The sequence below is a fragment of the Hippopotamus amphibius genome, chromosome 2 (genome assembly GCF_030028045.1).
Source record: "Hippopotamus amphibius kiboko isolate mHipAmp2 chromosome 2, mHipAmp2.hap2, whole genome shotgun sequence".
Lineage (NCBI taxonomy): Eukaryota > Metazoa > Chordata > Mammalia > Artiodactyla > Hippopotamidae > Hippopotamus > Hippopotamus amphibius.
The window spans coordinates 139,455,360-139,468,393 of record NC_080187.1 but is presented as its reverse complement, the minus strand read 5'-3'; the positions used below and the strand labels follow the sequence as shown (position 1 = coordinate 139,468,393).

Here is a 13,034-nt window from a genome sequence, read left to right as displayed (position 1 = left end):
AAAGGCAGTATGGTGCAAAAAAAGAATACAAGCACAGGTACATCTGAAAAAATAAGTATGTCCTTTATTAGCTGTGGCCATGTGGGAAAAAAAAAATCACATCACTGGAGTCCTTCACATTCCTCACCCAGGCTCAGGAGAATCCTCAAACTCTTCAAATGAAGGGTGGGGAGGGGGGAATGTTGCTGCCTGACAAGTCAGTCTCAAATGAAACAACATACATAAAAGGCTCTCGTGCCCTGCGAGAGTGAGGAGTACTGCACATTTTAGTACTATTTTAAATGTACCATACTCCTTGTGATACTCAGGCTGAGATTTTCTATCCTCCCTCCCCTCTTTTCCTTCTCTCTTTTTCCCCCAGACAGGTAAAATCATAAAGAGTCAAGCATATAAAGGTCTTAAAAACTAGGCTCTCCTAAACATATGAGGACAAAAATTTTTTAAACATCACTGTGGTTTCACAGCAGAGCTCACATGTCAGAGAAACTAAAATGAATAACATCCTGGATCAGGTTCAAAATGCCAAGTTGCCCACTGCTCTCAGCCTTGGCCTGGCAAGTCAAACCACCACCTGATAGCGATTATGGAGGGACAGACACCACTCCCCCACAACCACAATTCCTCCATCTAGCCCCTCGTCCTGCGTGGTAGTATTACTTCATTGACTTTTGTGTCTAGCCTTCTAAGCTGTTTCTTGGCCTCAATGGACCAATGAAAAAAATTAAGGAGTCTCAAGTAATAAATGGAATTGATAAATCAATACAAGAGCTCCACTATTTCCCTGGCCAGGGCAATACAGAACTGCTTTCCTGGACTGCCCTGGCTCCACACCCTCACAAGTTCAGGTACTGAGGTTCTTCTGGCAACTGTGAAGCACTTGGTTGGCTTCCAATTTCCCCTGCCTTTGCCAGAAAACTGCTAACCTTCCAAAAAGTGCTCCTTGAGTCGTCCAACATTCCCAGACTCCCATCTTATGGCTGGAGGAGTCCTTACTAATTTTAGATTCAAGGATGCCTTCTGTGAGCAATTAGCCATCCAGAGTCTCCACCCCCATCCTGCTCAGACACCCAGCACCACTAACGGGAGAAAACAAACAAATACAGCTATTAACAGTCAGAGGCTAGCCCTGAAAAGCAGTCAAACCAAGCCAAAAGGACCACTTTCCACTTTAATAAATAGATTGACTAGAGATCCTTCCAAGGGAAATAAGTACTGTCTATCTTTCCCCTAAGAGTGGTGAGGAAAGACAGCAGAAACAACAGATAGAAAAGACTCAGGCAAAAGATAGACTAAGAGACAGAGGCAGGAGGAGAGAGACTGACAGAGAAAGATATCCCCACAGGCGGGAGCCTGGAGTGGGGAGCAGAGGAGTGGGGATGACAGGGACAGAGGGACACAGACATCTCAGGAAAGAGCAACTCTGAAGGTGAATTTCTCCATCTGTGATTTTCAAGAGTATGAGGTTCTCCTTAACATAAGAATCCATTTTTAAAGCAAGTAAAATGACACTGAAACAGTAAGTGGCTCAATGCTGATTCTAAAGTCCCCACTGTTTCTGTTCAGATATTGTGCTAAGAACCTTAAAATCACCAACCCAACCCTGCACACCACATATACACACACCTTAGCCTTTCTCCCAATACAGGGTGGCCAGGGACCCAGCTACTGGATTCAGAGACAAAAGCACCTGAGAGCTCTGGAGAGTGGCCCCTTACCTTTAGCAACACCACGTCCACAGTCCTGTCCACCTTGGAGATGTCACACAGGCTGTAGCGCCTCTTGTGCCGTTCATACATTTTGTCCAAATGCAGAAGAGAGGAAATAAGATGCAGGAGATGCACCCACCGTCAACCTGGGGGACCCGTGTGCTCCCGCAAGTCCAAGAGTTCCGGATTTCTCACGCTGAGCTGGAGGGGATTTATGCCTTCCAGACTCCTCTATGTAGAAAACCCTCAAAGGGTCAAAAAATGAATTAAAAAGATACCAAGCAGAATTCCAATTCCTTGAGCGGACTGAGAATTTCCTGGCAATTTCCGAGCACTGGGATGATGAGCTTACAATTCACAATATGAACAACAAACGCTTCCTGATGCTATGCTTTATGCAGATCTTGACTGAAAGAGAAACACACACTGCTTCCATCACTGGCCATAACTCCAGTAGAAAAATTAAGAATTAACCGGCTATACATAACGGCCAACGCACGTGGGGGAACAGCCCAAAGCAGGCAACAAAAATCCAATATGTACTCTGCCAGGAAAAGAGAAAAAGAGAAGGAAAGACAACTCTATTTTGAAGGGATGATAGGAAAAAATCTCTAATTAAATCCTCTTCTTGCTTAAAAAAAAACAAAAATAAACACAAGGAAAATCAATTTTTCCTTTACAGGAAAAAAAAATGAAGCTCTGAGATTCTGTTCAAAGTAAAGAGTCTTTAGTCAGCCTCTTGCTCACCAGGCAGGAGAGCTTGGTTTCAGCTGAAAATATCTCATGACAGCAGAGTGAAAGGAGGAAAGAAAAAGACCACTCCTCCCTTCTTGGGCGCTGGCCTTCCCTACCCCAGCCCCCTCGCCCCTTTTCCCTCCCTCTCAGGAGCGTCACTACTTGCCCTTTCAGCTCTGCACCAGCAGCCTCAGAGGCATGAAAACCTAATGGCAGTGGTGGGAACATGATTCATCCACAGACGAAGAAGAGAAAAACAAGGCTTCCTTTTCCAACCCACTTCCTCCTCCTCCTCCTCCTCCTCCTCCTCCTCCTCCTCCTCACACTGTTCCCTATGAGAAACGCTCTGTCAGGCATCTCCAGATGCACCCCGAGCGCTCTGATGTCGGGGTGGTATGGCAGTAAAGGGAGGGGGTGTCGTCCTAAACACCACAGGCAAGTACAACACACTTATCTGTTCCACGAAGTCAGGGAAATTGAAACTACCCCAAGGCGCACACTGCATCTCCCTGCCGAACGCAAACCAGTGACTTAATATGAGAAAAATGCTAGCCAAATATTTCAGGGCTATGTCTCTGGATCCAGAAGGGGTTACAGAAGTGACTGACAAGGCTTACAATCATCAAGAAGTCAGGTAGGATTTTTTTTTGTTTTTGTTTTTGGTAGAGAAGAAGGGATTGATGGCGGGGTGGGGGGTAGGGGAAGCACTTTAAAGAAAATTTAAGAGGAAAGGAGTAGAATGAATAGGTACGTTGTGTCAGTAGTTCGTGTGACTAAGAAGAGTTACCTGGGCTGAGACTTCTTCCCTCTGGAAAGCCTCCACTCACTAACTGAGCCCAGCGTGTGGCTCTGTCACTCCACACAAACATTCTCTTACTAAGAGCCCTCCAGCCCCACCCTAGCCAAGATTCTCAGGGGCAGACCTGTTCCAGAATTCATTCTCTCACTTGGGTCGTAAATAATCTGGGAGGGAAGAAAGGAGAAGGAACTGAGAGGAACAAAAAGGGGAGAAGAGTGGAGAAAGGAAAAACTGAACAGATGTTCTCTTTCTAGGAGCATCAGGCTGCTGACATTTTCCTCACGTGGCCAGAGGAGTCCTTGGCTAGACCTCGAGGGTGTGAATGAGTGGGCTCAAACACCACAGTGAAAGGGAAGAAGAGATTTAATACCTAAATTTCTGTCAATATTGCAAACAGAGCTGGTGATGAGGCTTTCCAGGAGCTATAAAAGGGGTAGAGAAGGTCTGATGAGTCACCATTTCCTCTGGCCAGCCATTCAAGTTGCTAACCAGCTCAAAGGAGAGCAAGGCAGCCAACCCTGTAGAACACATCTCCCTCTTCTACTTAACACACAGCAGCTACAGTGCCAACCAGCTCAAAGCCTCTGAGCCCCATCCCGCACCATTTCATCCATGGCGTGGAGGTGGACAGCCCCTCCCCTCCCCCACACGCCCCCAGTGAGCGTTGCTCTGTAATGCTACCAATGTGGACAGTGAACCAGATGTTGCTTTTCATTACAGTGACGATGGAAAACAGTAGAAGCAGATGATCAGAGAGAGATTAGAAACTTGTAAATAAAATTCTAGCTCAGGCTTACCAAAAGGGTGGGAACCTGGCCGGGGATTTTCAACTTCTCTGAAACTACGTGGTCTTGGGCACAAATCGAAAGATCTTTTAGGTTTTAGCGTAGGGAAAAATGAATGGTTTATTATCTTTTCTGTATGAACTTTCACCAAGCTATAATTTAGAACTCTCCCTCCTCCCCGTATAAATACAAAGCTGCCTCCCCTCTGTCCTCAACATGGTTTATTCCTCACTGCCACTCCCTTCTGTTTTAATTAGAATCAAATGTTTCCTGCTTCCAAGGTTCCCAGACATCTCCCTGGGGATCAGAGATGCTTTAATCACCACAGAGCCTTTCTATTCCCAACCTCATCTAACTATTGACTTAAATGTAGATAATCTATACTGATTTGACAGATATTTTGTGCCTTGAAGAGAAGGCAAACGAAACAAAGAACAAGGTCTCTGTCCTCAAGAAATTTAAATACTTAGAAACCTGTTTCAAAGCAATACAATTGTCTGAAATGGCCCAGATTACTGTTTTGAGACAAACAGATTAATTTTTTTTATTTCTGACTATCTGCTGGCTTTGTGCTACAGGCTGGAAATCGAGATTTCCTACTCTTTCTGTGCATACCGACATATTAAAAGGTTCTGAAATTGTCCTCGTGTATTCTGTTCCTTCTTGGAGAACAAATTCTCGGCGTAGGGAACACATACTCTGGTGGGGGAAAAAAGTCTGTTTTGCTTTCCCCTCTGGATCTGTTCAGCACTCTCCATAGAAGACAGAGTCTGCAGTCCTGTGCCTTTGCGGCTGATGTGACAATTCCAAGTTTTTATCAAAAATATCTGGAACCGCTGAACAGTTATTCTGATAGGATTTTGAAACACAGAAACCAATCACTTTATATCCAAACCAGAGCTGAGACCTATGAATTTTTGTTTTGAGAACATTTCTCCTTTCCTTTAATTTTGGAAATTTATAGTAAAATATGTTTATTATTTACAACCTTTTACAATACTAATTATTCACAAGATTAATTTTATCTCCCTCTGTGTCCTCCATCCCACTCTCCAGCCACAACAAGGAGCCCTACATTCTTCAATAGAAACAACCAGTGCTTAAAGTCTGTTCATACCACAGGCCCAACATATGTTCTTAATGATTCCAGAAGATGAAGTATAAAAATATTTTATGCATTTTAATTTAACTAGAGCATTTCTGTTCATGAAGTAAATTTTCCCTTGATATTTAATTCTAATACCTAACACTTTACCCAAATTATTTCAGCATTCTTACAGGTCAACTCTATTTGCTCCTTTTGTTTTAGTTAGGGCAGAAACCTATCTAAAGTCCCACAGCAAAGTTTCTGAATTAGGACACCACTTAGTGGGTACACTAAAAGTCCAAACAGAACAGAAAGGCCAGTAAGCACTGGGGCGGCAGGGGCAGGGGATGTCTACTGCTACTAAAACAACTGTCCTGTAACCCCAAAGTGAACATAAAGTAGTAACATGTCACTGGCTAAAAGACCCACCAACGATCAATGTCTCCTCTGCAAGGAGCACAAGGCAAGCAAGAATCAAAGGTTCTTTGCATTCCTAGGTGTGCCACTATTTCACTCAGCATCCTGGAATAATTAGTTTGACTCTTGGACTTGGGTTTCCAGAATTGGAAAATGAGAAGGGCTGGATCCTAAAGCATATCTGAAGTTCCTTCTTGATCTGATGTGGTCAGTCTGAAACTAACAAATCTTTATCACTTGCCATACAGCTCATAGGATGCAGGCAGATGCAGAGGAAAAAGAAAAAGGAATTGAGAAATTCTCTCAAAACCCGTTGTAGAAAACATGTATATTCTTGCATAATTACATTTTTCACCTCCACTTTTCATGTGAAATGAAAAGGAAGGAAAAATCTACCAGAGTCAACAATTTTCATTAACCTATGATTTCATTAATTTAAATACAGCAAGTCATCTAGGGCTACACGTTTGTTGGTGGCAAAATTTACTAAAACATAGATAAAACATTATATTATATTAATTATTATAGCCTCCACTTGAGCAACTCCAATCTGCTTAAAATAACAGTCTGCTTCAAATAAGATGTTTGAGTCTTTGAGAGAAGGGAATTATTTACAACAACTGTGTTACTTCCAGCGAGGATTTCCTTTCTCATTTCAATTTAGGTGTTTAAGCACTACTGGTCCAGGCAAGGGAGGCCTAAGGCCCCCACTCCCCCACCTTTCTTCCACTCCCAGATCTGGGGGTTCCAAGAAGGTTAAAAGAGTAAAGGAGAAGGGGACGGCCTAAAGGGCAAGCAACCAGTCAACCAGCAATTCTCCTCAGACCTACCATCTGGCAACAGCAGGTAGCTGCTTTAACCCTTTCCTGACTTTTTCAAGAAGAAACCTTAATACAATTTGGCTGGTGGCAGCAGGTTGTTTGACAACAATAACAACAAAAAGTAATTAAGATGGAAGAAAGTACGACAACACAAAGCCTTAAAAAAGTCTCTTCACCAATCTGTGCTGCTTACAGGAAATAGGTCTCATGGAACAAGCACACAGATGTTAAATTTTTCTAAAATTACCAACAGCTTGGTGACATAAAAGGGAGGAGGAGGGAAGAAAGGGAGACAGCCGAATCAGAATTCATCTGGAAAAGTGGTGACAGGATAGTTTAACCTCTAGGACACGTCTTCTGGGGCAAGATTAATAACAACAACATTTACTGAGTGCTTCCTGTATACCATGTGCTTCCACATGTACAATTTCATTTATTCCTCGTTAAAAGCTATAGGGTGAAACATCACTATCTACAGATGTGGAAAAGTCACACTCAGAGTTCAAGTCGGTTGTATCAGCTCACACAGCTAATAAAACAAGTCTGCATTAAACTTGGTTCTGTAAATCTTTCTTTCCATATGCATCTTATTTTGCCTTAAGTAATCCCCTAAGTTAAAATCTGAGGAAAGAAAACTCAGAATTCTTGTTACTTGTATCACTGGCATTCTTACATTTGATTTTACCCAAATACCAAAGGGTAGAAAAAGATTTTACTTCTTCAATAAAAATGACAAATGGTTCCTAATTTTAGAAAGTACTGGTAGAAAGTGTGTCATTACATTAAACGGACTCAAATTCTCTGCCAACATTTTAATACTTGACAGTTAATTTTTTTTTTTTTTTTGGCGCCCGGACTTAGTTGCTCCGCATGTGGGATCTTCCTGGGGCAGGGATCAAACCCATGTCCTCTGCATTGGCAGGCGGATTCTTAACCACTGCGCCACCTAGGAAGCCCTTGACAGTTAATTTTTTAATACCTTCTCACTATGGTAAATGAACACATCCAACACAGAGACCTAAAAGATTTCTGGATACTGACAACTGTTCTCCAGGTCTCCTTTAGCATGTATGGATGTACTGTTCCCAGTTTTCCTCTAGGGAATAAACATTAGTTACTTCCCACGGCAGCATTTCAAATATCTGAAGATACTTATTACAACTCACTACCCTCCTCAAAGCTTCTCTTCCGGATCACAGTTCCCACAACTGTTCCTCATGCCACAGGGTACCCGACAGAGGGCTCTGTAGTTAGTCGGTGTCCTTCTTGTAATGTGAACTCCAACAAAACCGTCTGGTGTTGAGTACACCGGGACGATTAAGATCAAACTCTCTTTCTTAACACCACACTGTTAGAAGAGTATATGCTTGTGGTGAAGTAAGTCACTTCTCATATCTTCTTTTAGTTGGACATGTCAAAACAGGTCTCTTCCATACTATAATCTTGTGATTTTATTGTAAAAGCCACTTTACATCTTTCCTTCTTTAAAGTGTACTAGATATTTTGTAAACATTTAATTTTTTTAAGTTCAATTTTTAAAGTTTTCCAAAGAATGTGGCTTTAGAATACATTAGCATTTTAAAAACACAGACTGCTAAGGATGTTAAAAAATGGCCAATTTAGTATCAGTAACAATTTAAACAACCAAGAAATTTTACATGGAAAATCCATGTGAAATTGTTGTGATAAAATCCAAAATATTGCTGTGATTGTAAACCACAACTTACCGTGTGTCACTGCACTGATTCTTTTTTTAAAAAATATTTATTTGTTTGTTTTGGCTGCACTGGGTCTTAGTTGTGGCATGTGGGATCTTTAGTTGCAGCATAAAGACTTCTTAGTTGCAGCATGCGTGCAGGATCTAACAAGCTTTTTGAAATTAGTTCAAGCATAAGACAAATACTCACTGAACACCTATGTTTAGCACCAAGAATATAACAGAGAACCAGACAGACATTAAATAGTTACAATAATGTGTGTGAGAAGTGCCAGAATAGAGGAATCACAGGGTACCACAGGAACACCTGCCTTTAGATGTAACATAAACATCTGTGTCTGGAGCTCTGGAGAATGGTCGGGACTAGGCACACCAATCTGGAAATCAACACACAGATGTGACATCGAGGAAACAGAAAGAAAGAATGGTAAACAGTGCCAAATGCTGTGAAAAAGTCAAGCCAATAAGTGATCTGGGTTTTGCTATGTAAATGTTTCGTGGACCTTGCTTGGTGGAGGGCAAGTTGTGGTGTAGTAGTAGAGAGATGAAAGCTGAATTTCAATATTCTATCATTTCACAGGGGAAAATTTAAGTTCTGCGTGTATACCCCACTTTTTCCAGTTTTCTCTTAAGACATTTTACCCTTTAGGCAAAGTGCCTTAGTGCACTATCATTAAAGAATGGTTGCTACAGGATGGCTAACCTGGTAATAAACACTTTAGCGTGTAAAAAACTTTCTGAGAAGTCAATGAAGCATTAACAGAGAAAAAGGACCATTAACACAAAGTGAGTTCTAAGCCTGTTCTTTCAATTCTTTCCAAGAGATCCTGTCACAGAGACCAAAAGAGAACACTTGGGTGCACACACTACATCTTTGTCAGGAATACGAACAAAGGTTTCATAATAGCCAGAGGAGGGAAGCAGGGCGGACAGTGTTTTGGCAGGAAATGCAAACTGAAGGGAGCAGCCAACAAGCAAGAAACTCCCTTTCCAGATGATCAGCTATGGAAATAAGAATAAACCTCATTCTATAAAACAAAGGCAATGAGGTCAGGGAAACAACACTGACAATTATGGATCAGAATTTCCTCACGGGAGTCTGTCATCACCAGCATGTCATGGCCGACTAGTAGCCAACTAGCTAATTTTAGCCAAATTTATCTGTTCAACAATATTTAAATGTCTGTTGAAGTTATAGTGCTCTGTGAGGTGCTATGAGAGATATAAAGATGGATGAGACATTTCTGGGACCTCAAGGAAACATAGCAGGGGCAACAGCATGAAATATAAATGTGAGACAGCATGTGCAGTACAAATGAAATGCAGGATTTCAGCGAGGATTAAGGATCTCTGGCTGAACTGATTAGGTAGAAAAGTTTCATGAAGGTGGTAGTTTAACATAAAGGGACAGAAAGAGAGAAAATGGAAGGGAGGAGGCAGGCATCCACAATGAAGGCTGTGAGTGAAGGTACAGGTGCTGGTGCATGGCAGGTATGACAGAGGACGAGCAAGCTGTTGACTACCTGCATCAGATTCCTGTAAGAGAGTGCTATGACCCTGGCCTGGAAAAGCATTCACAGACTAGATTATAGAAGCATATGATGCTGTGCTAAAAAGTTTAGACTCTATTCAGAGGCAACAGGGAGCCACTGAAAAAGTCCCAGCACAGAAGTGGTATGATTTGTGCTGTAATTCAGGAAAGCTGTACAAGTCTCTGGCCACATCAAGTCTAATCTCTCTTGTCTGGATATCATACTACGTCATGATCCTTATCCAATCTCATTTGCTGTCACTCCTCAAGATAAGTAAACAGTTGGTCTCTCAAGGTTCCACAGTTAGGATGTACAGTTCTTCCTACCTCAATAAGCCTGACTCTTAGGACAACTGTGGTTTCTGGAATTCCCTACCTTGTCTCTCCACCTTAACCATAACCTACCCTTCAAATTCCACTTTTCTAGTTAGGCTCTCTGCCTACTCTAACTCTGTACTGTGAACCATGATGGTCCTTAGACTCTGCTACACTGACTTTATGGTGTTCTGTCCTGTGTTTTTCATTGATCCTGCATGTTGGTCTCATTCTAAGTTGAATGGTGAGTTCCTTAAGGGCAACGGGTACTTCTTAAATCTCTCCCAGTGCGCCAAAAACGGTACTAGACAGCCAAAGGCCAGATGAGTAACTGATTATGCATTTGTTTCTTACCACAATCATAACCCTAATACTTTTCAAAAGGCTGATCAGATTTGGTTAGTAAACGAGAAAAACATAGGTGAGTAGTCTAAAGGTGAGTAGTCTAAAAGAGTTTCTAGTTTAAAGGATAAAAATCCTGGCCAGACATGAAAACTTGGGTTCAAAATAACCACACCTTGTGGAAAATTCTGAATCCCACATAAAATGAAAATGTATTACTTAAGGAACTCACTCGACTTATTCTTCTTATTTTTCACTTCACGGCAAAAAGAACAGCTCTAGCACAGTCACTCAGTCAGACAAGCCAAAAAATGACTCCGCTTCCCATGGAAGACGTCCCTCATCCCTCCCAGGCAAACACACACCAGTACAGTCATGTCTTTCAAAAAAAAAAAAATGTGGAAGTATAACTTGCTCTTTATATCAAGTGTCCAAAAGACAAAACAAAGGGAAAAGAGAAAAATCCTTCAAGAAGAAAACCTACTTTTTAACACTGCTGTCAGGAAATAAAAATAAGAAAGTCATATAGTAAAAGAAAATCACTGCGCTGAAGAAAGGAATGAATACACAAAGTATTTCATGTAATGCCTGTGGCATGAGTTCTATGCAAGTATTAGTTGCTATAATATTTTTATTTTATTATCATCATACATCTTTGCCTTATTTTTTAAGAGGTATTTAAGTCAGCCTATAAGGGTGCATATAGGAAAAAAACAAGTAACTGAAAATTCTGACTCAAGTTACAGCTGAAAGAACAAAACACCTCTGCTTTGAATCAGACCACCATGTTCCCTCTGAAAATATTTTGCATCATGAGACAGGAAAGCAGACAGAGAGAAAAGTTAGGTTTTCTTTCCTCTGATAAGTGGAGAAGGTAGGTAGCTGCCCCAGAAACTAAGACTAAAGGAGCTGCTCAGCATCTGAATGCCAAGCTGTTTTATGGAGAAAAAGTTCTTTAAAATTTAAGGTCAAGATAGGACTGGGAACTCAGATGCAAGAGTTAGCTTGGGGGTGGGGGAAGCCTCTTCATTTGAGGCAAAGGGAAAGAAGCAAAAGACAGATATTTATAGATTTTTTTCCTGGCCAATCCCCAAGTCCCTAATTTGGACTGAACTCAAAGTGTCCCTGAACAGTTCCCACCCAGATGGCCGAAATACCAGTGTGACCACTGGGACAGAGAGCATGTGGCTCCTGGAGGTAAGCTTAGCACCATGCCTGACTCCTGTGTGCTCAGATTAGATGAGACATCTGGTTGCCTCCATGTCCTTGACCCTACCCTCATGTTCTTCCCCATAGAAGCAAAACTGGTCAAGTCTTTAAGACCCCTTCAAATGCCATCACATTCTGTCTCTACTGAACACCTCAGTCAAAAAACTGGCCTGTCCTTCCTCCAACTCTATTAGGAGTGTGTTAGCACTCCTACCACACTTAAATCACTGATTAACACAATTATCTGGGTACCTCCTGTACAAGTCTCTTGGACCAAGACATCTATTTCTTTGGCTTTCCTATAGGTTCTCGGGCTTATTTAGCATTCAACAAACGGTTGCCATGTGAATGAATAAATATTCATTTCTCTGAAGAGGAACATTCAGTCAAGGTAGTAACCCATTCTCAGGAGTAGATCAAACTGGTGCAGGCAACCTAGATTCAGAAGCTCCTTTATTCATAAATGTGTATTACCCATGGATTTTTGATATGGAGACATGCACCAGAGACAAAGGGATCTACTCTGCTCACCACAAACAAATGGCATTAGTTGGCCTTATCAATAAATGGGGCATGTCACAACTTAATCAGCAAGTAAAAGAATAGAGTTCTCTGCCTACCCTGAATGCTTTTTTTTTTTAAAAACAAACATTGCACTTTGGGTGGGTTCTATAAGATCGTCCATGCTGGAGATTTGTCTGACTAACTACATATTAATTTGGGGGTTACTATGTTATTTGTTCATAATTTTTAACCAACTTATAACCCAGTACCTTCCTCAATATGCCTATGTCTCTTTTCAAAATTAATGTGAATGTTTTTAATATAAACCTTGAAGAGAGATAAAAAAAAACTGTTTCCCAGGAAACTTAAAAATATATATACTTTGCACACAACAGTCAATTCAGGACCAAGTTTCATGGAGGCATTTTGGTAATTTCTCCAAAGATACGCGCGTGCACACATGTGTGTGCCTGTGTGCATGTGTGTATACGTTTAACGGCTCAGAAGACTGCACAGCATGGACTGGCTGTGCACTATGTCAAGGACAGTACATCTAATGAACCAGGGAACCCATGGAGATAGTGTAAGGAACTGGTAAGAGCATAAAGTACTACGAGGGTCACCTCCTGAGTTCCCATCACTGAGCAGAAAGGACACAGAAAAGGCCCTGCTCTGTCCCTGCAACCTGCCACCTATAAGATCATTACTAATATTCTCTTTTGCCTCCCCTATGAGGATGTTATAATATAAGCATTAGTAGTCTTCAAAAGAGCACAGTATTATTTAACATGACATTGTTACTATCTATCTTTCATACAAGTAGAGTCTTCCTGAGCCTGAATTCTAACAGCTCTATGCCTTTAACTCTTAAACTGACAAACCCAAAGAAGCTGTGATCTGTTCTGTGTCACTACAAAGGCAACTCTCCAAATTCTACACAGAGGTTCAATCCCAAACACTCATACTAATAGGTCATCAATGATGAACTTCCTCTTCTCCACCTAGTTTTTAGTTGCAACTCCTGCCATGTTGATTACGTTTTTTTTAGCTGAACTAACAAAACGTA

At 41.4% G+C, this 13,034-nt stretch overlaps 1 protein-coding gene across 8 annotated transcripts in view; it reads right to left on the bottom strand.

Moving 5' to 3' along the window:
• Positions 1-13,034, bottom strand: part of AKAP13 (A-kinase anchoring protein 13) — a 334,648-nt gene that overhangs the window by 111,643 nt on the left and 209,971 nt on the right. Inside the window, exon 1 of one of the 8 annotated variants that reach the window (XM_057725153.1) lies at positions 1,716-2,090. The exons of the other annotated variants lie outside the window; for them this stretch is intronic. Coding sequence (XP_057581136.1) covers positions 1,716-1,796 — 81 coding nt within the window. The 5' untranslated portion in view covers positions 1,797-2,090. Of the gene's footprint in view, positions 1-1,715; positions 2,091-13,034 lie in introns of those variants that run through there. 8 annotated transcript variants of the gene reach the window in all.